Source organism: Leuciscus leuciscus (assembly GCF_965113295.1).
Source record: "Leuciscus leuciscus genome assembly, chromosome: 5".
NCBI classification, from domain to species: domain Eukaryota; kingdom Metazoa; phylum Chordata; class Actinopteri; order Cypriniformes; family Leuciscidae; genus Leuciscus; species Leuciscus leuciscus.
The window spans coordinates 37,060,031-37,087,272 of NC_138729.1; the positions used below are offsets into that span (position 1 = coordinate 37,060,031).

Below are 27,242 nucleotides of genomic sequence, written 5' to 3' on the forward strand. Positions count from 1 at the left end.
TCTCTGCTTGTGACATTTTATTTATGCAGAAAAAACATTCGAACAACATCATGAATTGTCACTGATTTCAGGAATGTTGATCAATTACAATAATTCTATTAAAATAAATCACATAAAAAAAATCACATCCTGCAAAGGATACAATACACAAGTGTAAAAGTTATTTGTAACAGTTATGGCCAGTTTTAAATTCTGTAAGCTACATACTAAATGCATTCATTATTTCGTAGTAAACTCAAGCAGAATTCTAAGTCCATTTCATATCAAAGTTCATCTTTTGATCTTTAACGTGCCCGGATTAAACATCCACCAACAATAAAGTGCCAAGTTCTGTCCATGCAGACCATGTTAATCACTTATGAGCTCCACAGAGATGGTTCTAAGTTATTTTCTTATACATGGTTTCCCTATAAAATCACCTATTTAATGGACAAATTCTAGGAAAAGAGTTAAAGTAAATGTTAACTGGAAATGGTCTTTGCTGGTAAGTGATCCTCTGTCTTATAGCTTTCCTGGGTTGGAGCAATCTGCCAAGATAATGAGAAGTGTTGAAACGTTATTGATAACTAAAATGAAAAACAACTAATAAAAAAAGACAAAGGTACATAAAATGACACAAAAAAATTAATTGGTTAATTCAAAATATAAATTGAAAATATAATAGTATATGGATAATACTAAAATACGACTGCAAAATACTTTAAACTAGGATAATAATTTGAAATGAGTTGATGTACCGTGTCCAAATAAGAGCCGCCCAAGTCCCTGGGCTCCCTGTCCCACTTCACTGGGCTGGGGCAGTGGGTCTGGCTCTCTGCTTGAATCTGGCGGATGCGACTCTGGAGGTGCTGCAGCAGTTTATATGAGGTCAGGTCTTGGGTGACTCTGGAGTTTTGGAAGTCTGTGCCACCCTGAAGAGCAGTGGAGGCCAACTGGGATTCGTTAAAATCTCGGCATCGCTGCAGAGACAGAGAATCAGAGAGATGTACTTACTATGAGTTCTACTACAATCATAAGGAGTGAACATGCAAATGTTTTTGGTTTATATTTAATCAATATAACACAAAGGAGCTGTTGTTCCAGATATGAGTAATCATACCAGCAGCATGATAGCAACATTGCTTTTTAATTATTAAAACTATAAATTATTAAAATTAACTTTTGTTAATTGTAAGGAAATGAAAATTTGAAATGTAACTAAAATAAGTTGAAGAATGAAAATTACTAAAACTTATATAAAAACTAAATTAAAGCTAAACTAATAAAAAAGTGAATTCAAAATATTAATAAATACTATAATAGTATATAAATAATACTAAAATACTGGCATTTACCCCAGTCAGATGTCTCATCTCATTCTCCAGTCTCTCCAGTCTCTTCTGCTGCTCTGCTCTGGGCTTTGGAACTCTCCTGTTTTATACAGTAAAGGTTATGGAGGATAATGAATGTTATTTTTGTACGAGTCATGGTAGTCAATAACCTACAGTGGTGTCTTTAATTTAGAATAGGAATAGGAAAAGAATAGGAATAGGCTAAGAATCATTAGCCGATTCTAAAGATTTTATTGGTCATGTGAATCACAGTACTGATTGCCTACACCAAACACTGATCCCTAAACCTACCCGTCATTGTAACCATAACCAATGAAATTAGCTGCAGGGCGGGATTTCCGCTTAACTGGTTTGCGCCCAGTGGGATTTTTTTCTTAATTTTTTATGGAAAGATTAAAAATACGGGAGAAATACGGGAAAATATTTAACCGGGATGATAGCGGGATAGCAAGGTAAAATACAGGAGAATCCCGGGAAAAACGGGAGGGTTGACGGGTATGATCAACTCTCACATCACTTGTGGTAAACTGAAGCTCAAGCATGTTCACTTGACGTGTTACGCAGCACGGTTGAGCTTCCGCAAGAACCAATGAGGTTCGTTCTCGTATGTCAAGCAGGTTCGGTTCAGCTTCTGTTGATGTTTATATGTGAATAAAAGCCTAAATTCAATCTGGTTATCAAGTGATCGTGTCTCTTCAGAAAATTTGGACTAAACCGCTTTGTAAAGTAACACTACGTGCCTATAGATTGAACACGTATTCTAATTTTTGTAGTTTACAAGGAGATGATAATTGTATCGTTTTCGAAATCTTTCCAAACTTTCAAAAACCCGTTTTAATGTTTAGGCCCCCAAAATGCTGTTGTCATGTAAATGAAAGGGCAAAATGCATACAACATTTTCAGTTTTTAGTTGAAAACAGTGTGCTGTAAATGGCCCCGAGACAAAAACATTCAAGATCCACTTGACTCGTATGACGCACCTCTCCTGCTCCGCGTTAAGCTTCAGCTCAAATTTGTGAGTGAGTCTTGTAGTGGTTTTGTCTTTCCACTGTGCCATGTTGTTCTGCGCCTGTCTGAGCTCATCATCTTCAGCCCGCAGCTGTCTGCGCATATGGACACAAAGTCTGTCTGTATCATCATTGTTCATGCGCAGCTGGGCTCGAGATAGGCTGCTCATTTCCTCAATGTGCTCCTTAAGTTTACCCATCAATGAACAAAACGAGACATAAACCAAGATTTGAATACATTAATAGCAATTTTGCTCAGTATTAGTTTAGTAATAATTTTTTTTATAAATTGTACAAACTGTGTGCGTGTGTCAGTATACCTGTATGAGTTTCTCTTTTAGAGCAGCCAGTGCTCGTTCCTTTTCCTCCATCAGCTGCTCTTTCTGCAGATTTAGCTCTTGCTCCTGAAACACATAAGCAGTGTCTGCTCATAGCCGATGAGTTGCAGTGAGTTGATGTGTGTTTTGTTTATAACTTTTCTTGTACCTTTTCTCGGCTGAGTTGCAGTGCAGCACGTCTCTGTGACTTGAGCTCAATTTTTAGATCATTAATAAGCTGTTGAAGGGCCTTTGTGAGGGACTGTAGGGTCTGAAGAGTTTCACTCACTGTAGGACTGAACCGGAAAAAATTTAAATATACACGTTTATAAAATACACTACAGTGTGTGGTGGATTTTTTATGAATAAAATAGTAAACTGTATATCAAACTAATATTAACTCTAACATCTAACCTTACTTCCCTTTTAGGCCTAACAAAACTAACACTTTGAAACACAGTGTACTAAAACGTTCTGTCCTGTGTTTTTGAATGTTGTATGTAGTGTTGCCATTCCCCTTTGACTTTGAGTGTAAAAATAACAAATATGGGAAATTAAACTAGACAGATGACTAAGTTTGAACCTTGTGATTAACAATGAAGTAATCATTAAAACAAGGTTTTGACTAAACATAAGGAAATTATGTAATGCAGCATGACATTTTTGCCATACCTCCTTATTCTATAACTGTTGTATTTGTGTTTTCCAGTGGGATTCTCAATGGAATTTGTCTGAGATCCTCCGGCCTTGCTTCAACTTGGGGAGATTCTCTGAGAACTGCTCGAGAGATCCTCCGGCCGTGATTAAAGCATTTAGAGGACATTTGCTGAAGTCTGTTTGGCGATCATTGCTGCGCAGCAAGAAAGCTAGTTAGGGAAGCAAGTTAGTTAGGTAGACTATATATTAAACGTCGATTTGAGACGTTAGGGAACTTTGATTGAAGACGACCAAGGGAACGTCGATTGGAGACGACCCAATAGACTTAGAGTAGGAAGGGAATGTCGATTGGAGACGACCCAGATAGTTAGGTTTAGGGAAAAATCTATCACAAATGTCACTAACAGTATAAACTTAAAGGACTGTTCTGCATATTTGAATGAAATACTATAAATACTATTTATTATTACTATAAATAGATTTATGTTTGCATTTTTATTACTATGATTATATTTTATTGCTATTATTTATTTGAATGTGCATGTATTTTATTTTTATAAATATATATATATACTCTATTCTGGAATGAGGATATGGCATAGGCTGGATTTGAAATTGCATTTCCCACATCAGGACCAATACACAATGTGTGGGGCTGAAGTCTACTTTTTAACACTCAACATGGCATATAATTGTGCGTGTATGAGCACCACAGGGTACTGTATATACCTCTCTGACGAGTGCTTGTTTTCAACAGTCAGGCCATTGTGTTTAAGGAACTCTTGCAGGCAAACACACTCAGCGTGTATGTCCTGCGTCCAGCGTCTGCTCTGCTGCTCGTGTCTGGCTGTTCTTCTCTGGTGTTTTTGGTCTTTCTCGATGACGGCTGTCCTCAGCTCCTGAAGCTCCTTTTCAGAGCGCTGCAAAGTTTTCTTCAGACATACCGCCTCCTTCTCTGCCTCCTGTAACAAGAAACCAGCAGAAAGTAAAGGGCTGAGGACAGCTTTGATAAATTTGATAAAGTTACATGTAGCACTAGAATGAAAAGAAACTTGAAATTATATTTTGCATAAATAAAAAACAATAAAAACAAAAATTTGCATTGTGAAATTACTTTCATGATTTTCAAAAACTAATATTTTTTTTTAATGAATTTAAATCACCATGATTTAATGGCAAAACATCAAATCATTAAATACTACCATGATGTAGATATGCAAACAAAACTATATATATATATATACTGTATATATTGAGAGTATATATATATATATTCAAATTTTGCATCTGTTTTAATTAAACGTTTAAATGAAAAATATATAAAAAGACGACTTCTGATTCCACTCACTTTCTGAAGCTCAATCATTTTACTCTTTAAGGCCAGTGCGTTCCTTCTCTCTTTCTCCACATCTGATCTCCCTCTCTTCTCTGCCTCCTCTATTTGCTGCTCCAGATTCCCACGCTGCTCTTTCAGAGCCTTCTCTCGCTGTTCCTCCCACTTCCTTTCCTCTCGCTTCACAGCCTTTTGAATCTGTTAGTTCAGATGACAAGAGATGCACTGGTTCTTTAGAGGGAACAAGAATTTTAACAGCAGAGAACCACATTAAAGTTATCTTTAATGTTTAATGTAATCCGTCATCAGCACTTCAGCGTGTAAAACAGGATAACAGGGAGGAAACCTTTTCCTGAGTTTGTCTTCTGAGTTCCTCTGCTTGCCTAGTCATCTTCTCTTCATGCTGCTCTAGAGCCTCTTTTAGCCTTTTTACCTCCTCATCTTTCATCTGAAACAGAGAGAGAGTTGAATGTGTACATAAGACTGAGACTGTGTTGTAAGATACGAAGGGCACACGCTATGACAGCTGACCTGGATACAGTTGTGTAAGGAGTCCAAGCTCTGTTTGTGGGTCTGAGCTTGTTCACTGAGAGCAGCTGATCTCAACTCATCCGCCTGCTGATGCACCTGGATTTACACATTCCAACCAAACAGAGTCAGAGCTTCACACACTATGTCTGAATAATCTGAGATTAGTCTCACAGTGAATAAATCATCTTACCTTTTGAAGCTCCTCTTTGTGGCTTTTGGTTAACTGTAATGTCAGTTGCTCAATCTCTTGCTCCTGAGAAGGAATTGATTATCATATGTAATCAAAGGATAATAATATTTATAACCTACTGAAAAGACAAGCACATATTGTTCAGACTGGTTTATGCTGACTAGTGATAGGTTAATATTCATGCTTTCATTAACATAGTCTTTATATTTGATGTTGCCACACTGATGTTAGATCATTTAATTCAAACATGATGTGATCGGCTAATATACACTGAGAATATACACATTCAAAAGTTGGTAAGCTTTTTTAAGTTTTCTGTTTTATTATATTTTAAAATGTAATTTATTCCTGTGATGTCAAGGCTGAATTTTCAGCAGCCATTACTCCAGTCTTTACATGATCCTTCAGAAACCTATTGTAACAATGTGACTTTTGATCAATATAATGCAACTTACTGACCCCAAACTTTTGAATGCTAGTGTTTGAAAATATATGACTATATCTTTCCTACCATATCCTTTTTTGTCGTGTTCTGTATTTCTCTCAGCTTTAAGCTGTGTTCCTCTCTCAATGAACAGAGCTCCAGAAGAAGGGCTTTCTTGGCTTCTCCGGCTCCCTGCAAAAGCAGCTCCTTCTGGGCAACAATTCGCTCCAGCGCTGCAAAACGCTTCACTTGCTGCTCTAGATCTTCCTGTGTGGACTGCACACATATTCTATAGTTATTGAAATTGATAGTGTTTGCAATCTGTCTCTGTATCAGATACTGAAAACATGGTTATTGTAGATTAAGAAGAAGAAACACGAGTGAGAACCTCTTTTATTTGTTCTTTTTCTCTGATCGTATCAGCCAGCTGCTTCTCCAGCTCACTGCATTTCTGTTGGAGAGTCCTGTATTCCTCTTCCCTCTGCTCCAGCTCCTGGTTCACCTCATCCAGTCTCTGAGGGACACAATGACAGGATGATTAATTGAAGGCTGTGTGAATATTCACAATATATATTTTGAGTATTTTGCTGACAATACCAAATTTAGCAACACATTAATGCATTTTTTATTTGGTCATTAAGTTTCCTAAAGATTATGCCCACTCATTGTGCCCTTACTTGCGAGCATAAGCGTGTTAAAACAGAGATGTGATCTACAGTACCTCCTGCATAGAGTCTAGTGTGTGTCTAAAACGCCTCTGTTCTGAGAACAGGTCAGATTTAGCATTATCCAGTAGTCTGTCCATCTCCTCCCTTTCCAGAACAGACACACTGCTGCTTACACACTGACAGGGACAGACATCACATCACACTGAATGTCAAGTAGCATCTATAATATAAAATTCAGCAAACTGACTGATTTAGAAAATAGTGCATATGTTATCTGGCAACATTATGCGTGGACATACATGCATACATACATGTATTTATTTAATTATATATTGATTTAAAGTTACATTTAATCAAAAAAGAACCATGCGGATGTTTAATGAAATCCTAAATGAGCTGATGTGACTTTTTGGTTTCTTTACTAGAGTGACCTGTTGCTCCTGCAGAACCCTGACCTCCTCCAAACACAAGTCCCTCTGGGCCTGCAGTCTGTGTATCTCATACCTTTAAGACACACATACAGTGCTAGTAAAAATAGTTGTTACATATAAATACTATATGGAATGTAAGAACAAAAGTGTCAATAAAAGCAAATGGGATTAAGGTGTGAGTAGACCATACGTGATGTTTTGGGCCTGTGCTCTGCTGTCCCTCACACTGAGCTGTAGTGAAAGCTGCTCTCTCTTAGCTTCATCCATTTCCTCTCTCAGATTCTCCAGAGTATGAAGTGTAGCCTGTGGAAAAACACCACTTTTGGTTGACATATAAGCTTATTAACATTTTGAGAATTACAGAGTGATCATTTAGTATTCATACTGTTTTTTGTTGTAGAAGCTCAGTAAGTGACATCCTCAGCTCTTTAAGCTGATTTCCATCTATTCTGCTCTTGTCCCGAGCCCTTTCTGTGTTCTAAAAACAAAAATACTACAAGCCTGAGAAGAGTCTCCTTCATAGCTATTTGGAAAAATTCAAAACATAACTGGACAGTTAACTCTACTGATTATTGCAGAAATTGTTTAGAGAATGCACTGAGGTCTCTCACAATGTGGGAGTCATTCCTTCTGCTCTGGCACAAACTCCTCCTCTTCCCTTTCTTGCCAGATGAATGTCTCTTGCTTCTGTAGTACAGCTTAGACACAGCACCTTCACTGCTCGTCTCCTCAACAGTTCTCTCATCATCAGAGCTACAACACACAGAGTAATAGTGAGGAATGGTCATTTTTATTAAATATATATATAGTATAGTTCCATAAGTAGTAGACAATTAACCCAATCATTTCTCCCAGAGATGTCTGAATTAGAAATGTCTGCATAATGTTTCAAATGAACATATTGTGTTGTTAATTTGCTATTTTTAAATGTATTTTTCACATAAAGATGATTTAAATGTAACTTTTATTAACTGGAAGGCACGAATACCTCTATATAAAAACTCCCATTGAAACTATGCAAAGATGGTAGTAATGTAGGGTTTTACTCACAGGTCACTAAAAGTTGCATTTCTGAGTGTCATATCATAAATTAAACACCACCACAAAACACATTATCCAAAAAGCTCTTCCTAAGATCGTCTTATTGAACTGCAGTTGTTAAAACTTTGACAAGTACCTGAAGGACTGAATATTGTTTTGGATGGTTTGTCCTGTACAGAATCCATTGTCTTTGCTCAGATGTAAGGCTATAGTCACACGCATACGAACAGACAAATCCAGTTATGTTAACATGTCATGGACCAATTACAATTCAAATTTCTAAATAACTTCAAATTAAAAAATGTTAAATATTTAATAGATTTATTGATATATTTCATCACTGCACATCAAAACAATGCGGTTTCACTGTGTGAAATATGGATAAGAGTGAATTCAAATAAAAACACCAGGGTGTAGCTTACAAGGAATGTAAAAGATAACATACCATATTTTGGATTATATTCCTGGTCAGAGTTTACTCTGTTAGCATATTTTGCAAAGTGTGTGACTGGGATACAAAATGAAAAAGCATTATAGCACCAATACAACTGCACATGCATTCAGCACACGAAAAGAACACATGACTTTTGACACACGTACCTGTACCTGTCCTGTTGCTGAGTGTAGACTTCAGGTGCTGTCGAACCGGTTCTGAGCACACTGTGTCCAGATCAGTGTCCATGGTGACTGAATCAAAACTCTGCAATGGCATTCCTGTCAGTGGAAAAAAACAACTTATTATTTAAATGCAGATCACGAGGAAGATTCGCAAAAAAATCTTGAAAGAAACCGCACAGCACAGCTGTACCTGCCAGGTGTCTTATTGGTGTTCTGGATGGATGCTGTGGTTGATTTTTCGATCGTTCATCAGTGAGTTCTGCAGTGTCACTGCTGTTAATGGGAGCTTCTGGGGCTGGAGAAGAAATTAATCCTTATATTCAGCAAATACACATTAAATTGATCAAATGTGACAGTAAAGACATTTTGCAAAAGATTTCTATTTCAAATAAATGCTGTTCGTTTGAACTTTTCATTCACCAAAGAATCCTGACCTAGGAAAATTGGTTGTCATGACACAATGAAACATACCGAATTGTGCGTTTTTGGCCAAGTGGTCATACCAAGCTTGCCCTCATTACTACCAGACCCAGCCTACAATTCAATAAATCACTATGTGGCAAGTATAAGCTATATTATTAGATGTTATTTTGTGGGTTTTAGTGAAAATGGCCAGATGGAGAGAGCTGTCCTCTGCAACCAAGGAGGAACCTCCAAAAAATATATTTTTATATTATAGTTAAAGTTATAATTATCAGTGATGTTACATCATTTCCATCATTTTGAGTTTTACATCTTCTTGCTCAGTTTGTGTACCTGAGGCTGGCAGGACCAGCATTTCCTCTCTGAAGCGTGTTGAGAAGTCCTCAGTGCAGACGCTGTCCATAGTGAATTCATCCTCCTCGTTTCCTATCCCTGCAGCCTCAGCACTTCTCCCAAGAAGTCTCTCCAGCCTCCAACGGCACTGCTCTGCCCTGGACACTGAGCTCAAGCTGCCATCGCCCTCAGGACACCACACATCTGGAACTGAGGCTCCAACCTTCATAATCTCCATTTTCTGATGTTCTATTTGGTCATATTTTTAACAGGAAATGATAATGATGGATTTTAACAAGACTTTATACTGTTCTCTTTTTTCATATTGATATGTGTTTGTCTTATCATAAGCAGGTAAAAAAATAATATCACTACAGCATTTGTTTTCAGAACAGAATTTTCAAAGATATTGTTGTACATTGCAGTCATAATATTTCTTAATTGTGCTGCTTTGGACAATGATTTAGGTATGATTTGATTATATATTCAAGTCCATGTGGTATCATATTTAGTATGGACTACCTGATGGAGTCCAGTCAGGGTTGGATGATGTTTTATCATTGGTTGGAACAGTGCTTCCCAAGCCTGTGTCTTTACTAACAGACTGACTCCGATCAAGATAGCCTGAAATTTAGAGAGCATTAGGAAAATAACTGCACATAAAAATAATAAATAAACAAGATTTTATACATATATATATACATATATATATATACACACATACATATACATATTATTATTATGCACAAAAATGGTTTACCTGAGAAAGGAAATTCATATCTTTTGGACTTTCCTCCATGCATTTGGCTTTGGCTGTGGATCTGTTGGTGGAGCACAAAATCAAGCCTGAATTTTACCATTACTATGTCAAAATTAATACACCATGGTTATCAATATTACATCAAACTATAAGTGCTTGACCTGTAGATGACTCAGCTGTGCATCTATGGCGTCCAGTAGTACATCGCAGTGGTCATGGGACAATGCCACAGGTATGAGCCCATAAACATCAACCCCCTCATCCACATCTGAGAAGAAAAGAGATGTACAGCATTTTCTACTACAGTAGATACAGTGATAAGCATGAATAGTAATGTTAATTGTTCTAACCTGCAGAAAGCAGTTCATCAGTGTTTTCTCCAGATCCATCATTTTCCATGGTCTTCTAAAAAAGACAGAAAAATCACTTATGCATAAGATGTAAAACTATCATCTCTTTGGAATCCAGCGCATTTGAGCAACAATGGAGGCAGACAGTTTAAAGGGGGGAGTTGTTAGTTATGTGGTTGCCTACGAAACGCAACAGAAAGGGTCCCCAACAAACACTAGGGCCTCTTACATACAAAGAACCTCATAAAGTCTAATAAGAACCAACATTCCATATATTTCACACTGGGATCATGCAAAAGCTGCGTATCTCATATGTGTTTATGTACTTATGCTGATGAATCGCTAGGTTGATTGACAGTTGTATTTTAACAGAAACATGCACAATACATACTTTTGCTGTCCATGAAGACAATTGACACATATACTGCAAAATGCACATTTATTCATAGCTCTCACTGAATTAATTATTAGTATTTAAAGCAGATTTTGCTTTGTTTCAGAACTCCCATACATATCTTTACCTATGCATTGTTTGCTTCTTTTTTAAATAAGTTTTTACACTTACGTCAACGTATTTCCACTCCTAGTTTTCTCTAGAAACTGGCTCGTACAGCAGAAATTGGTTGACATGAACACATCCATGCGCCTCAGTGTCATGGCAACCACACACATCCACTAACTGCCTATCGGACTAGGAACTTGAGATTTATTTTATGTTTGCTTGCAATGCATTGCATTTTTTATTAGATGTATAAATGTATTGCTATGTTTTTAAATAAATGAAAACATGTATATAATTACCAGACAAATACATCGAATTCGTACATCTTGGTTAACATCATAGACTGTAAAAAAAATAACATTCATAAAATGAAACAGCTTGGGGATTTTTTAACCACAATCTGGCAACTCCCGTCATCTCGCAAATATCGCGAGAGTTGTTGTCCGCGCTGACAGTGCAGTGAAACAAGTTTCCATTCCTGATGATTACAAAACAGTAGGTCGAATTTAATTTATTATATTTTTTTACACTTTTAAACGAATAATGTTGTGATGTTGACTCAGTGATGTTTGATAAATTAGATTTACTTTGAATTATTATGCTAACCAGCTAGCAGTGTTATTGTTATAACGTTAGTTGTCAGCAGCTTGTGTCTTTAGAGACACTTAGATCTCTGAAATAATGAAATCCAAGCAGTACTTTATGTCCACATAATCTGATGTCTCTTTGTTTGTCAGCCTGAAGAGAGAGAGAGAGAGAGAGAGAGAGAGAGAGAGAGAGAGAGAGAGAGAGAGAGAGAGAGAGAGAGAGAGAGAGGCTATCTTACACTTTACCATGGTTGTTCTCGCATAGTAATCAGTTTAAATGTAGTAAATATAATAAGATCATCGTAAAATAATTCTCATAACCAGATATATGTAACATTGGTTTTAAAAAATATTAAAATATGTTGTAAGAATAGTTATATAAATTCTCCTCTGTCCAGTTCCTGGGCTACTGCTACTGTGTGAGAGTGAACTAACGTTAGCAACCTCACTGTAAGCTTCTGAATATCCTGAACCTTAGTAAGCACCGCCCCACCGGTAAATGTCATTCAAATGGTCTATGTGTTCATCAGGTGAAGCAGAAAATGGCCTCGTATTTTGATGAGCATGACTGTGAGCCCACGAACCCAGAAGAACAGTACCGACAGAACGCCCTGCTGGAGCTGGCGAGGTAACTAACACGACAGTGCCATCTGGAGGAGATAAAAACATCAGAAATATGGTTAGCTAACACGTTATAACCTAAACCGATATTTAGCCCTAAACGGCTCGCCAATGGGCTCAGTTTCTTTTCAGTGTGTATAGATGTATATACATTACGTCCAAAAGTTTGCAGTCAGTAAGATACAAATAATAATAATAATTTTTATTTAGCAAAGATTCATTAAATTGATCAAAAGTGACAATAAATACATTTATAATGTTACAAAAGATTTCTAATAAATGCTGTTCTTTTGAACTGTCTATTCATCAAAGAATCCTGAAACAAATGTATCACAATTTCCACAAACATTTTAAGCTGCAACTGTTTTCAACTTTGAAATGTTTCTTGAGCGGCAAATCAGCATATCAGAATGATTTCTGAAGGATCAAGTGACAGTGAAGATGCTGAAACATTCAGCTTTGCCCATCACAGGAATAAATTACATTTTCAAATATATTAAATTAGAAAACAGCTATTTTAAGTCTTAATAATTTCACAGTATATGCAGCCTTGGTGTGTAAATGGACTTTCTAAAACATGAATAAACTTACTGACCCCAAACTTTGAACAGTACTATAGGTAGGTACTAAATTGTGTAGTATTAGCATTAATAGTAGTTAGCATTAAACCAACCTTTATAGTTTTTGTCAGCTATGTGGATGAGAATGTAATGATAGAGCAAAATCTTTGCGGCTATAGGTCTCTGATGCAGGGTCTTGACATAGACTCGGGTTCATTTGATTTGTCGGATTGGGACCAGCGTCTCCCCCCTCCTGCAGCAAAAGCTGTGGTTCAAAGTCTCCCTGTGGTCATAATATCCCCTGAACAAGCAGGTAAAAGACTACTCATTCATAATCATGTACAAACTTAACATTAAAAGAATACATTATGGCACAAAGGAACATTATTAGCTGGAATTAAATTGGTAATAACTGTAGATAGATGTTTCCTTGTGTTGTGGCTATTGATTGAATTCAAGGGTCTTAAATCCATGGAGTCATTCTTCTTGAACTTTCCTCAAGCTCTTTCTTCATTTGACAGATAAAGGACTGAAGTGTCCGGTGTGTTTATTGGAGTTCGAGGAGGAAGAGACTGTGAGAGAGATGCCCTGTAAACATCTATTCCACACAGGATGCATCCTGCCATGGCTCAGTAAGGTATGTTTACTGGTTCAATCTTCTGTATGATCCAGAAGTAAATACACTACCATTCAAAAGTTTGGGGCCAGAAAATCTTAAAAGTGATGGTAAAACTTTTACGTTGTTACAAAAAAAATCGTATTTCAAATAAATGCTGTAAATTATTTGGAATCTATATTAGTTTAAAACTTTCTATAATAATCAAATAATCCTAAAGTTTCCACAAAAATATTAAGCAGCACAGCTGTTTTCAACATTTACAATGCTAAGAAATCCACATATTAAGATTATTTCCGAAGGATCATGTGACACTGAATACTAGAGTAATGGCTGCTGAAATTCAGCTTGGCTTTGAATTACATTTTAAAATATTTTAAAACAGAAAACAGTTATTTTAACAGTTTTTACTGTATTTTTGATCAAATAAATGCAGAGACTTTTTTAAAAAAAATATTAAGAATTGTACATTGATAATATTTAATGTTTCTACATAACATTACAGACCAATTCATGTCCCTTGTGTCGACTTGAACTACCCACTGACAATCCAGACTATGAGGAATTCAAAAAAGATAAGGTAAGACTGTGCCATATTTACTGACGTAACCTCTATTTCCTGAAATGAGGCATTCATGCCATGTTACTTATGCTCAGGGGTTTTTTTTGTGACTGGCTTATTCAGTCGAAAGATTGTGAGGAAATGCTGTTCAGTGTGTGTTATAGGGTGCGTTGCCCACCAGATTTGCATGCTTGAACGCCATTGGCTATTACAACGTCACGTTCCCTCATTTCAGGTTATGCCAGTAACCCGAGACATTTTCTGTTCAAAGTCATGCACAGTTAATGTTACAACTATTGTTATATAATTCTGCAACTTATTCATGGTGTTTTTCTTTACTATGAATGAACACTTTAAGAATATACCCAAGCATTTAGTGTTTTTTTGTTTTTACAGGAACGGAGAAGACAAAGAGAACACAGATTAGAGGATCTACATGGAGCCATGTACACATGATTTCAACATCTCAAAAACTTGAACTTCAAATATATGAGTTCAACTTTCAGTTTGTTGGAAGCGAGTTTACTGCGCAGGGACCAGGCTTTGAAATGGTTTTGTTTGCTTGTACTTGAAAAAACTATTTTATTGTTATCCCCTTTAAGGTTGATTTTGTATGGCTATGCACTGAAAACTGTTTGTATGAAACTCTAATGTAGCCTTATAAACACATTTCTGATTTTATTAATTGTTTTAAAGCAAATTTTTTAATTGTAATTTGAATTTGTTTGCTTCATGATCTTATATTCATTCATTTTGCTTCCTGAAGAGATTTCTTACTGAATAAAATGCTGAATAGATTTTATTGTGCTGATAATAAGCAATGAATCCCATAGTTAATGACAATGGTCACTGTAGCCACGACTTGATCAGTGGACTTTACATTGTCCTCTTTCCAGACAGAAAATTAAACCCTCCTTAGTAATACGGTAGAACTCTACCTCATGGAAAATGTGTGAATTTTAGCTATGTTTATGTACAATCATGATAATGACTCAACCTTGCTGACACAGACTTGTAATGACTATTGTAAATTACTAATGTTGGAGCAGAAAAATTCATAAGTCAGATAGTCTTTTCCATATTTTTTAAATAAAAAGTGAGATACTTTAAACATTGTGTGTGTATTATTAGTTCAAATGTGTAGAAGAATTTGTCTTTGAATGATCACAGACAGAAGTACAGATACACTTGTTTATTTTCCATCAGATGTTTTGGTAATTATTCAATATAAATCTCTCGTCAAAGAAAATCATTGAAATTATACATAAATCTTACTTATTTACATAAGTAATTTATAAAATAAAAATAATCGTTGCATTATTTTTATTTCGATTTTGGAGTGTGATCCTCAAGTCTTTGTTCCGTTCTCCACAAATGCATTGTGTTGATAAAAAATACTTTGATTACATTGTTTAAAGGCATCAGAAAAATAACTTCTATCTAGAGAACAGCTGCAATTCATGAAACATCCAAGAAATAAACATCATCAAGCAAAAACACATATTTCCATCATTTTCATGTGAGGAGATTCACATAGTCCTCAGTTTTTAAAGTGTGGGATCCTCAATCCTATATATTAGGCTCTTACAAACATTGTCTCACGATCACAGATACATCGTAAAAGTTGGCAACAAAATTCAATGAAAATATCCAACAATTTTCCCATGTGATTTTTAAGTATTTGACCAAGTCTAAGAAACAAGAAACGATTCTTACACAACCTTTTGCTCTTAGGTGACCTATAAATGACTAACCTATTATTCAGATCATATAATATGCACTATATGCATTGACAAATATTGCATGTAATTTATACCAAATGATATGGCAAAAAAAAAAAGGCAATGAGAAATGACATCAACATTGACTTAAGGTTTATAAGCTCATTTAAACATGCTTTATATTCCCCAAGATTTTATTCCCTTTTGTTTTTGTTTAAATTACATTTGACCCGTTATGTAACTGCAGTTTGGTTTGAGTTTAGTGTATTGTGTAATGACCAAATAATAAATTGTGGAGATAGCGAAAAAAAAAAAAAATTCAAAATGATATTTTATGGATGGTTTCAGTTGTACAGTGCAGCCCTGTGAATCTTCCCTTGCATGCGAAGAGCGAGAACAATATTTCAAATAGCTCTCCAATAATAGAAGAGTCAACAGAGATAAACATGTATGACGCCTAGAGACCACCTCTAAATTTACAGTCTAATCATTGGCATGAAACTTGTCTGTCCCATTGAAGGGCAGCAAACAAACGGAGACAGCAACTGGCACATTTCTGTGTGAAATTTAAACATTAAAGCACAATAAATCTGGAGTTACTTTAAAAACAATACAGACCATTTGATTGACAGTCTGAACTGGAAACATCAAACAAATACGACAGTAACGATAAGGCCACCATAACCACTCAACCCTCAGAAAGTTCAAACACGGTTTCCTAGGTTCCAGCCTGGAGACCAGTCAATGTCATTCATATAATCGCTTCAAAAGGTGATAATATTGCAGTACTGTCATTTTCTCAGTGGCTATGTGTCCTAATACACAAAAAAAAAAAAAAAAAAAATTGGTTTAAATGAATCAAAGGCATATGGTACAGATTTAGCTAAATAAAATGAATCCTTTGGCAGCGGAGAAAAACAAAAACCGATGTGTTGATAATGTCAAATATCACTTTTCACACCAGTTTGATTAGTTATGTCAGTGTGGATCACAAACCTACGCAAAACAATCAGCAAAGATATGTAAGCAAAATCACAATGTAAAACGCTGAATGGATGTGGCATTTTTGGAGTGGTTTTCATGACCATTGACAGAGAAAAAAAAAGATATAAAGAAATATTATTTAAAAAATATATATACTGTATATATAAAACGTACAGTCAATGCGAATATACTTAATCTACAACTTCTCAACTGATCAGGAAGGCAAGGTTAGAGCTGGTGTCACCTTACATTACTTACTCCTGCTCGAAATGAAAAACAAAAACCATCCCGTAAGAGAATAAACAGGACAAAAGCAACCCAGCATGACAAAACATTTATCCTACCCACAGCGTCATTAAAAAGGCCACCATTACAAAAAGGGGTGAATACGACTTAATTTAACAAATAAGATTAGAATTTAAATGTATTTTTCTACTAATTCCAAAATAATAGGTACTCAAATGGCTATACTTCGATCCATACCTTAGACATTCACGATTTCAAAACTGATAATAATACTCGGTTCCTGATAGTCTGCAATCCCAAATAAAAATGAAAAGAACTTAAAACTACAAGTTCATTCGTTGTGTTACGTGCAAATCAACCATTTGCAACAGTAAGGGTGGGCAAACAGAAGCAAGCTCTAAAAGAGATAACCCTGAAACATTTGTGCAAGTACAGTAAAAATTGACCCCATCACCCAGTGGAACAGTTCAAGCGACAGCAAAGTAACATGACAAACCATTGGATCTGTGCTTCCAATAACCTTAAACCTTAAAGTGGAGCTAAAATCCCCCTTCTGTATTTATCTTTAGAAAAATGCTCATTCGCATCCACAAACAACCCAACAGAAGCTTCTCGCAAGGCAAAAACAAGATGAAAAAAAGACAAATCTAGACAAAACTCAATATACAACAGTCACACATGTAAACCCGATCACCTCTTAACCTGCCTCGACTCAGACTGGACGGTTCCTCTAAATCACTTTAATCTCGGCCCAAGCGCGGTCTTTAAATGTAGAGAGCACCGTCGTGAGGCATCCCATCTGCCAGTATGTGACTGCGTGTGTTCCGATGCGTTTAAAGCATTGCGATGTTCTCATGAGTGCAGTTCAGATGAGTGGAGGTGCTGCTTCCTCCTGGAGATTTCAAACCCTTGCTGCTTCCCAGGGCGCCTGTTTGGATGTCGTCTCCGATCATGACACCGGGCCCGTGCGAGAGGTTCCGCTGGAGGCCGGCCAACATGGTCTCGGTTGTGACCGTGCCGAACTCGTAGGTGAAAGTCCCGTAGAACACGAGGATGATTACAGTGAAGACCCACTCACAGATGGCCGCTGCATGTTGTAAAACAAAGCTCTCGTGGATGAAGAATATTCCACCTGAGAGGGACCATCAAGGATTCAAACTGTTTCAAGCTTATATTTGTGTGAGCTGAAGGCACAGCTGGTCTCCATGGAATTAACTTTTAGTGTGGAAAGCCATGGATTATTTATGGAGACACTGGATAATTAGCTGCTCTCAGTTACATTACCCAACAACCCTTTAGCCCCCCTTTTTCCTCCGGTTGGGGAAAAAACTATTCATAAATCATTGACGAACACAGTAGCAATAAAGCAGGAAGGCCGGGAGACTCCAGCTGGGATCATCCGTCTCCATGCCGACATTTACACTGAAGCAATTAGATTACACCTCCACTATAATACGAGTCAGGGGCTTAATGATCGTGACCAGAACCTCAGCAGGAGGACAAACAGATAAAAGCACAGCTTTCCTTGCCCTAATTGTGGCGGGAATTAATTAAAACGACTGATGCTAAATGGTATAGTTCAAAAATGGCATTTCTGTCATCATTTACTCCCCCTCATGTTGTTGCATACCTGTGTAACTTATTTGAAGAACACAAAAGCTGTATTTTTGAAGAATGTTGTTCTTTTCCATGCAATTACAGTCAATGAGAATCTTGCAAACTATAAATGTATCATAAAACTAGTTCATATAACTTGTGCACTATACTGCAAATCTTCTGTGGGCTATAATAACTCTGTGTGAGGAACAGGACAAAATTAAAGTAATGATATGAAAGTAGCGATAGATATTTTCTTCCGTATTATTACATGCATCTAAGTGCAAAAGATTATCGAAAAAGAAAAAAAATTAGGGCGGGGTCTTGGTTCTATCCGCTTGTTGATTGGATGGAGGCAGATATGAATGCGGAGTTAAAGCATGGAATGGATGGATGGAATGATTGAAAAAGTCCGGCATACTTGACAAGAGGGAAGTCTGTCATTTCACCTGAAGATCGAGTTATGATATTATTAAAAATTACGAGGTGAAACAAACATTCTCTTGAGTGGGATCTTTTCTGCCGAATCAGTTCATAAAACTAGACTTTTCACTCATCTGTTCCTCGAGCTCAACTCACTGACTCACAGAGGTAAATAGCTCTCTGGAGGAAAATATTTTCAGTACATAACTTCATATATGTCTGTTCCTCACACAAAGCAATTGTATAACTTTAGAATACTTGTTGGAACATATTGCAGAAATCATATAGAGCACTTTTATGATAGCTTTATGATGCCTTTGTGTCCTTTTTGAAGCTTAAAGGGATAGTTCACCCAAAAATTTAAATTCTCATTTACTCACCAAACCTTTCCTTCTGTCTTCTGCAGGACACAAAAGATGTTTTGAAGAATGTTGATACCCAAACAGTTTTGGTTACTGCTGACTTCCATTACACATACAAAAAAAATGTATATTAAAAAAAAAAAAAAAAAAAAAAACGCAGCCATTTCTCAAAATATCTTCTTTTATGTTCCACAGAAGACAGAAAGTCATAGAGATAAAGAACGACATGAGGGTGAGTAAATGGCAGAATTAAAATTTTTGGTGAACTATGCCTTTAAAAGCCAACTGTCCCCAACATGCACTCACTGCATGGAATAGAGCGACCAGTACAATTCCTCAGAAACATGTCAGTCGTTCAGGTTTGGAATGACATGAGAATGAAGAAATGACAACAGCTCTCAAATTACACAGGTAATACGGTCTTAATAAACAAGACAAACAAGTTAAAGCAATCCATCTCAAGACAAAATATGAACACACACGTATTCATCATTTTCCAGTCACACTCAGCAAGGAAGGATACTAAGAACCAGTGTGATGAGAGCACCAGTAGCCAGTGCTACACGCACGTGAGCCATCCAGTAGTCCAGAGAGGTGACAGCCACCCGGTAGGTCAGCAAACATTGCAAACACACGAACAGAATGCCTGCTGGGAAGGCGGCACCTGCACCTACATAGTGAAGTGTTTTTGCATGGTCCACCTAGTCGAAAAGCAGTGCAGTGTTATTCAAATAATAATAAATCAAAGCATTGGAAATAAAAGACCAGGGGCCTCATTTATAAACGTGGCGTACGCACAAAACGGGGCTGAAAATGTGCGTACGCCACTTCCGACGCATAAGTTGTGATTTATAAAAACAAACTTGACGGGAAAATGTGCGCACCTGCACGCAAACTCTGACCCAAGCGTACGAACGTTTTGGAGATGGAGCAGTTTGGCGACACCGATGGTGAGCTGGAGTTAAGTGTCTTTTTGGTCACTTTTAGACAGAAAATCTAAAGAAAATTAAACATATACAGAAAGATAACACAAATATAATTTCACTCACCAAGCCTGTCACTTGAAGCAAATATCCATCCCTTCTTAAATGTCCGCGCCAGCGAGCGCGTTGGGCCGTTTAGTGAAACTGACGCAAATAACAGTTTAAATAAATAAAATAATGATTTAAACTATGTTTTACTTCTGATATAAACATTTAGATTAAATATGCCATTCAAATGAATGGAGTTAAACACTTAAACATGAAATCATTACTGAGAAGTTACAACATTTTTTATATTCAAATTCAATCAATAGAAATATTGTTGTGGATGCGATGTTTTTGAACACTTCCTGTGGCGTGCTGTGTTTTAATGTTTTAACCACAGAGATAATTGCTTATCATGATAATACCAGATTGTCTGAGAAAATAGTTTCGTACAAATAATGCCCAAGGCCTATCTGTTTCCATAAAAAATATAAATCAATTAAAAATACAATTCGGCCAGTGGAAAAGATTGAGAAAACTTTCTCTGAAATGTATTTTACACTATTTGATTTATGTATTCAAAAACAAGGCAAGGATAGGCAACTACTTGATTTTTATTAATGTAATGTGTCTTGTACCGTTAAACGTTATCACGTGGATGAATAATAATATGCAAATGATATGCAGATGAGGATCTGCATAGTAAAACTAGGCGTTGTAAGCTCCATATATGGTTATTTCGGGGAGGAGACACATGTGCGCACAATCTTCCGCTGACTGGGATTTATAAAGTGAATTCTGCGCAGGTTCTGGCGTACGAACGGTTTTATAAGTCTGAATATTTTTTTTGCGTACGCCATTTTTGCCTTTCGGGCGCACGTACACTTTTAGTAAGGTTCCTACGCACAGTTTTATAAATGAGACCCCAGGACATTGAAACTTGAAAACAAACACACTTTGACATGTCTGATATGTTTTTCTGCAACAAGAAACTTGCCTATTGCACACTTAGCATATGGATGGAAGTGCTGTTAAAGATGAGGGACTGAAATGCCCTCTAAAATCCATTTTGAAGAATGCGACTGTTGCATGCATTGATCAATACTAATCACTTTGAGAACATAAGCCTCTCTGAAACACCCTGATGCTGATCAATGCATCAGTCTGATGCAGTGAATGTACGGCCCATGAAAAGACTGAAGGTGAAGAGTCAGCCCTTAATATCTTCTCATAAAGCACTAACAGAAGAACAAAAGCACAACAATACCATTTTTGGTATGTGAAGGGTGACAGGGGCATGACAATAAAGTCAAGGTTTAATAATGTTCTACTATGAGATAAATGTGTCAACCAAACAGTGTTTAGGCAGAATTGTGTGACTGACCTGGAAGTTGCCCACCATGACTAGTCCTACAGCATTAGTACATCCAGACACAAGTCCGCTGGTGTTGAGCCAGCAATGGTTCCGGTGCTCGATGATCTGAGCGTACCGTAGCAAACACACCATCGCCACTTCAATAAAAAGAAAACAGAAACACTCAGATCACTTCACATTTTATTTTGTTTATATTTCTTCCATAGTGTAGAGCATAGTTTTCTTTTATTTGCTCTGCCAATATTTTCAGTATATATTTTTGATACTATTAGGATATTAAAAACCTCATTGCATTAGAAATATCAAATCAAGTAGTAGCAACTATGAACAAATGATGCTAGAACTTTACTGTTAGTCCACTACTTTTATTCAGCAATGATACATTACATTGATCAAAAAAAGCTGTATTTATAATGTTACAAAAGATTCCTATTTAAAATAAACGCTGTTCTTTTGGGCTTTCTATTCATCAAGAAATCCTAAGAAAAATGAATGATGGTTTCCACAGAAATTAAGCAGCACAGCTGTTTTCAACATTGATAATAATAAGAAATGTTTCTTAAACACCAAACCAACATATAAGAATGATTTCAGAAGGATCACGTTTTGACTGTAGAAAAGATAATGAGTTGAAGACTGTTTAAAAATCTACCAAAACAGAAAACAGTTATTTTAAATCATAATAATTTTGTTTTTACTGAATTTTTAATCAAATAAACACAGCATTGTAGAGACGTCTTTCACAAAACGTCAAAAATCTTCCTAACCCCAAACTTTAAAACGGTAGTGTATGTTAGAAACCTGAAGTATGTGCTATATATTTAAAATGAATGTAACTTGATTTGATATTTTGTCATATAATACTAAAGCAATTTATACATTTTAGTATCCAAATACTTTTTGGGAACCACTTAATTTAGATTTTATATTACTTTTTAGTTGTACTTGCCCACACAATTCTTATGGTTTTTAACTTCTATTTAGAAAGGTCTTGATATCTTACGTTTTGAGGTATGTTGTGTAAAAGTGTGTAATAACACACCTCTGATTTCATATCACAATAACACAAATAGAAGCAGATGACAGCCAACCTTCAACAAGATAAGGACAATCAAAGCCCTAATCATATCAACATATAAATAAACCACAAATGAACCGACACAGGAAAACATTTATTCGTTATGATGCAATAAGTAGCGTGTCCTCTCATGCAGGGATCCGTCTTTGCGGCACCTCTGCCACTGGGACTCAAAAAGCATTAAATGCAAGTGTGCTGAATGCTTCCATTCATGCTTTGTTCTCTGTTATTCAATATGTCACTGCAGGTGTAAAACGTGTGAAAATATGAGAACAAGTGGTCTTACCCATAAAAGCTCCCACATTACCAATGAGACTGAACAGACAGCTCTCAGGAGGGTAAGATCCACATTTACTGAATCAAAGTGAAGACAAAGACATTGTTAGATCACACTGGAAATAAATGCAGACTCGAAATAAAGAGGAAGAGCTCAAAATAAAGGCAACCTGATGAGAGGGATGTCTTGAATGGTGCAGCATGTTTTCTGGAAGCCCGGCTTGGCTGTTTCCTCTGTGCATGTCACATTGTACGACCTTTAAAATAATAGCATTGACGATCAAATTACATCAAATACTCTAAATAAACTGACCGAAATAAGCCGAACTTACCAGTTTTCGACAGGGCAAACATGGTGGTTCATTACAGCCATAGCATATCTGAGGACAGAGCAAAACATCACTATATTATTGTATATGTTTGCAATTTGTTTGCTCTAATGTCAACTTTTAAAATGATTTGATGTGACAAACAATAACGAACAGCTTTTAAGGGTGACATATTTTACTCACACTATCCATATCCCAGTGATAGAGAAGGCAGCCAGGCTGACAGGCAGTATGATCCAGGCAGTCATTGGTCTGACGGTGAGGCCAGTCTGTCCCAAGCATGAGGGGGAGGAACACAGTGGACTGGAGGGGTGAGACAAGGGGGGGATGACGAGGGGGCACTGACATGCAAGGACACACAGGGAGGGGACATGAGAGGAGGAGAGGGATGCCACGCTTGCCCCTTCTTTCCGGCTGCCAAATCCAGGCCTAAAGCAGTGTTTTTGGAAACAAAGCAGGTAAATATAGGAGAGAGACTTAGATCAAATGATCAATTCTTTCAGTAAAATAAACACCTTAACAGACAACTTTAAAAGCCATGTCAGAATTCGCAATTCGTTTCACTTCTATAACGTGACATTTTGCAGAGAGTGACATCAGCTGTAAAGCAAATAACTTTCAGGGTGCAGCAAGTTATTACAATTTGATTAGGCTAAATAATACTAAAACAACGGAATAATGTGTAGCATTAAATCATTAACAATAAGACCAGAAATGTGCATTAAAGTTGTGATGAAATGAAGTAGCCACAGATCTTTTATTGTGAGTGCAACAAATAATAAAAAAAGTAATAAAAAAACAACAACTGCACAGCGGGGTTTTGGTTCAATCTGGTTGTTGATTGGAAGGATGGCAGATCTGATTGTGAGCTTGCAGTGGATTGTAAGAAAGAGGCGGGTTTAAGCAGGCTAAATGACAGTAAGGGCTAGCGCAAAATGCGGCATCGGCATCTCGCAGTGACACTTCCGGCGGCATCTGCCGCAGCCAGGGACTGGCACCTACAGAGGCATCTCCAGCAGCCAGGGACTGGCACCTGCCGGTACAGCGGCATCTCGCACCGCCACTTCCAGCAGCATCTCCAGAAGCCACAGACTTTCTCAGCCAGCTGTCAGTCAATCAATCAAGTGACGTGTGTGATGATGACAACTTCTGAATCATTATCACAGTTATGTTTCAGTGCAGATGAAAGTAATAAAGCACGTATTCTACATGTAGGCTGATTTTTATTTATTTAAAAAATGCAGTGTATTAAATAGTAGATTTCAAATGCTATTCTCAGTGTTTAAAGGGGTGGTTGATCATGATTTCACTTTTCTAACTTTAGTTAGTGTGTAATGTTGCTGTTTGAGCATAAACAACATCTGCAAAGTTATAATAACGCTCAAAGTTCAAAGAAAAGGAAGATATTTTCTTTTAAAGAAATTGCTTTTTAAGGACTACAACAAACGGCTGGTATAGGGACTACACGACATCACTAACCCTAAAATTTACATAAACCCCTCCCCCGGAACACGATTTATAGATTATCATGACAGAATATGCTAATCAATGACTAGAAGATAACTACACATAAGCTACATAAATTCATCAACTAACCATTCAGAAATGTTGTCTACATGTTGTCACTTCTTATTGCGTCTCTCCATCATTGTCTGACTCCGGTTTGAACATAAAAGGCTAAACGTTTTTGAAATGTTCAGTGCATGTCTGTGTGAGGTAATAGGACACAAGCTGTTGTAGCTCCACCCCCTGTGCGGGGAGCAGCAGCTCATTTGCATTTAAAGGGACAGACAGAAAAACGGTGCGTTTTTGCTCACCCTCAAAAAGGGAAAATTTTAACATGCTATATAAAAATATCTGTGGGGTATTTAGAGCTAAAACTTCACATAGCCTACACACTCTGGGGACATCAGAGACTTATTTTACATATTTTGAAAAGGGCTTTATACCACCCCTTTAAAGCATGATCATTATAGGGCATCTACATTTTAGGCTACAGTAAATTGTAGCAACTCATAATATTGAAACTACAAATAATAACTAATAAACATTACATTATTAATGTAATAATGTAATAATTCTCTCTCTATTATATTAGTGCTGTCAAATCGATTAAATTTTTTTTCTGTACTTAAACGCGATATTTAAATATTTGAACATTGTAATAATTTCACAGTTACTGTTAACTGTGACGGATGCCGCAATATCAGTGTGTTCATATCCGGACTATAAACTTTTTACCCCAGTACTTTTTTAGTTGTTGCAACTCAGAAATTGCAATACATTGAGGTTGAACACGCTTGTGAAGTTGTTTCAGACATATAGTTTACACGAGCGATGTTTTCTCTGGCAGCGCGCGAAAGCATGTTTAAATATTCGGATGTGATCGTGATTAAAAGGTTTAATAGACAGCGGAATCATTAGGAATAAGGTCGTGTCCTTGCCACGATCCAATCTGTTAATGATAAATTGTGCATAGGCTGCTACATACATATAAATAGGCTATAGATCCTAGATTTAATGCTATTTCTTTTTTTCAAATGTAGTTTTTACAGTAAAAATATTACGCTGAATGATGTAACTGGTCAGCGGCAGGTGTTATAAACAGCGGCAGCTGGCGGAAAAGTCCCTGGCTGCTGCTGGAGATGCCGCCGGAAGTGCCGCATAGAGGTGTCCGTCGTTTCACTGGAAGATCAGGTTATGACATTTTGATTTAAAATTACGAGGTCAAATAAAAATAAGTAAAAAAAAGGAACACATGCATGAATGAATCATTCACAATAAGATCAATAGTTTGCATTTAGAAAATAGGGAGAATTTCCATTTCATGCTGACTTTAAGAAAAGAGAGAATCGAGTTTGATATCATGTTTACTTGAGCAGCCAATGTTCATGCACAAATGGTAGAGTCAAACTCAGGGTTTTTGAAGCTTATTTCCACTTGCCCTTTTGGCCCATTGATTTTGTAACAAAGAGCACTTCTAGTCCAGAGTCATATCCTGCAGTCGGAGTGTCTATGCTGCAGTGAACTATAAAAACTTAAGCTGTGCTGGAATTCTGCACATGACTGCCACATGATGCTGCCTTAAAACCTGGCTGGAAAGCAATACTGATAATAAGTGGTAGCCCACAAATGAGCTTTGGTATGATGACTACTACAATGCTGTCTAGACAGTCGGCCTACAAGGTTTTCAAGCATATGTGTAATCAGAAAATCTAAACCTTACTTTAGGATATAGATTACAAGCATCAGCACATAAAAGACTGTTACTGATGTTGACATCAACAACTCAGGCAGGTGAATATCCGGATGACTACATGTCACTCATTTGCATTACAAACTAAAGTGTCATACAGGCGACCTTCATTGATCTCACGGTATCTTTTGAACAATTAAACATAGTTTGCATCTTTTCTGGTTCGTGCTAAATATGAGCTGACTGACTGTCTCAGTTCCCAGGTAGCAATTCCGTTTACTAGCAATGAAGCTAACATAGGTTTTGTATCGAAACCGATTGAGCTGCCTTCTTAGACAGCATTTCGGGAAAACATTCGAACGCGGCAGATATTTCCCAAAATGCTGTCTAGGTAGGCAGCTCACTCGGTTTTGAGACAGCCATAGAGTCCACCAAATCCTTGAAAAGATTGCTGGCGCCAGAGAAGCAAATTCCTTACTGCTTGTAAGTGAGTTATAGAGATTATTCAGAGTTCTGCTGGAAATATCCGTAAATTGTTTATGTTTAACAAGCAAATAATACATTAATAATTACATACCTCAAGTCCTGCTACTCCCTGCTTCCAACCTCACTCAACCGTGGTTGTTGCTTTAAGATAAGGCACTGTTACTAAACCCGTTCCTCGCGCCTCACTGTAATTGTAGTTATTTGTCGATTGGATAAGAATGCGTTACAAGGTGTCGCAATTTTCAGATGACTACTTTACCCACAATGCCAATGTACGGCGAACGAGGGGCTCAAAAAACCCCGTCAAGACTGATAAAGGGTAATACAGCGACGTTCAAAG

General features: G+C 36.9%; 3 protein-coding genes across 7 annotated transcripts; 1 reads left to right on the top strand and 2 right to left on the bottom strand.

The window, feature by feature from the left end:
* Position 1: 1 nt before the first annotated feature.
* Positions 2–11,872, bottom strand: LOC309498898 (uncharacterized protein). Of its 3 annotated transcripts, XM_082169856.1 has the most exons (29): positions 11,743–11,774; positions 11,216–11,259; positions 10,415–10,469; positions 10,226–10,332; positions 10,065–10,125; positions 9,827–9,928; positions 9,305–9,553; positions 8,739–8,843; positions 8,531–8,644; positions 8,376–8,438; positions 8,067–8,136; positions 7,501–7,642; positions 7,275–7,367; positions 7,080–7,192; positions 6,881–6,962; positions 6,512–6,634; positions 6,179–6,304; positions 5,878–6,066; positions 5,367–5,429; positions 5,177–5,272; positions 4,992–5,093; positions 4,661–4,843; positions 4,042–4,274; positions 2,825–2,951; positions 2,659–2,742; positions 2,312–2,523; positions 1,335–1,410; positions 738–959; positions 2–527 (listed from the first exon to the last, which is right to left on the bottom strand). In XM_082169856.1, the coding sequence occupies exons 1-29, from the start codon at positions 11,750–11,752 to the stop codon at positions 462–464; spliced, it is 3,312 nt and encodes a 1,103-aa protein (XP_082025982.1). In that variant the 5' UTR covers positions 11,753–11,774; the 3' UTR covers positions 2–461. The 3 variants fall into 3 exon arrangements, with proteins under 3 accessions (XP_082025982.1, XP_082025983.1, XP_082025984.1); XM_082169857.1 differs by lacking the exon at positions 11,216–11,259 and having other exon boundaries at positions 11,750–11,872; XM_082169858.1 differs by lacking the exon at positions 11,743–11,774 and having other exon boundaries at positions 10,980–11,250.
* Positions 11,308–14,973, top strand: rnf181 (ring finger protein 181). 3 transcript variants are annotated; one of them, XM_082169864.1, is made up of 7 exons: positions 11,333–11,411; positions 11,902–11,953; positions 12,034–12,131; positions 12,864–12,997; positions 13,206–13,321; positions 13,806–13,880; positions 14,259–14,973. In XM_082169864.1, exons 3-7 carry the CDS (start codon positions 12,046–12,048, stop codon positions 14,316–14,318), a joined length of 471 nt encoding a protein of 156 aa, XP_082025990.1. In that variant the 5' UTR covers positions 11,333–11,411; positions 11,902–11,953; positions 12,034–12,045; the 3' UTR covers positions 14,319–14,973. The 3 variants fall into 3 exon arrangements, with proteins under 3 accessions (XP_082025989.1, XP_082025990.1, XP_082025991.1); XM_082169863.1 differs by lacking the exon at positions 11,902–11,953 and having other exon boundaries at positions 11,308–11,411; XM_082169865.1 differs by lacking the exons at positions 11,333–11,411; positions 11,902–11,953 and having other exon boundaries at positions 12,048–12,182.
* A 66-nt stretch (positions 14,974–15,039) lies between these two features.
* Positions 15,040–27,139, bottom strand: tmem150aa (transmembrane protein 150Aa). The gene is made up of 8 exons (XM_082169860.1): positions 26,994–27,139; positions 23,404–23,649; positions 23,224–23,271; positions 23,062–23,148; positions 22,902–22,969; positions 21,547–21,674; positions 19,718–19,895; positions 15,040–17,945 (listed from the first exon to the last, which is right to left on the bottom strand). The coding sequence occupies exons 2-8, from the start codon at positions 23,466–23,468 to the stop codon at positions 17,647–17,649; spliced, it is 873 nt and encodes a 290-aa protein (XP_082025986.1). The 5' UTR covers positions 23,469–23,649; positions 26,994–27,139; the 3' UTR covers positions 15,040–17,646.
* Between the last annotated feature and the right edge of the window lie 103 nt (positions 27,140–27,242).

What these genes read in the sequence shown, in the direction of transcription:
- LOC309498898 (XM_082169856.1), bottom strand. An exon ending in TGATGAACTGCTTTCTGCAG is followed by an intron (nt 10,333 to 10,414) that starts GTTAGAACAATT and finishes TTTTCTTCTCAG; the next exon opens with ATGTGGATGAGGGGGTTGAT. An exon ending in GCGGCTCTTATTTGGACACG is followed by an intron (nt 528 to 737) that starts GTACATCAACTC and finishes TTATCTTGGCAG; the next exon opens with ATTGCTCCAACCCAGGAAAG.
- rnf181 (XM_082169863.1), top strand. Translation starts at nt 12,046, where the DNA reads ATGGCCTCGTATTTTGATGAGCATGACTGTGAGCCCACGAACCCAGAA. An exon ending in AATATCCCCTGAACAAGCAG is followed by an intron (nt 12,998 to 13,205) that starts GTAAAAGACTAC and finishes TTCATTTGACAG; the next exon opens with ATAAAGGACTGAAGTGTCCG. An exon ending in TCCTGCCATGGCTCAGTAAG is followed by an intron (nt 13,322 to 13,805) that starts GTATGTTTACTG and finishes ATAACATTACAG; the next exon opens with ACCAATTCATGTCCCTTGTG.
- tmem150aa (XM_082169860.1), bottom strand. Translation starts at nt 23,468, where the DNA reads ATGACTGCCTGGATCATACTGCCTGTCAGCCTGGCTGCCTTCTCTATC. An exon ending in ATCACTGGGATATGGATAGT is followed by an intron (nt 23,272 to 23,403) that starts GTGAGTAAAATA and finishes CTCTGTCCTCAG; the next exon opens with ATATGCTATGGCTGTAATGA. An exon ending in GTTTGCCCTGTCGAAAACTG is followed by an intron (nt 23,149 to 23,223) that starts GTAAGTTCGGCT and finishes ATTATTTTAAAG; the next exon opens with GTCGTACAATGTGACATGCA.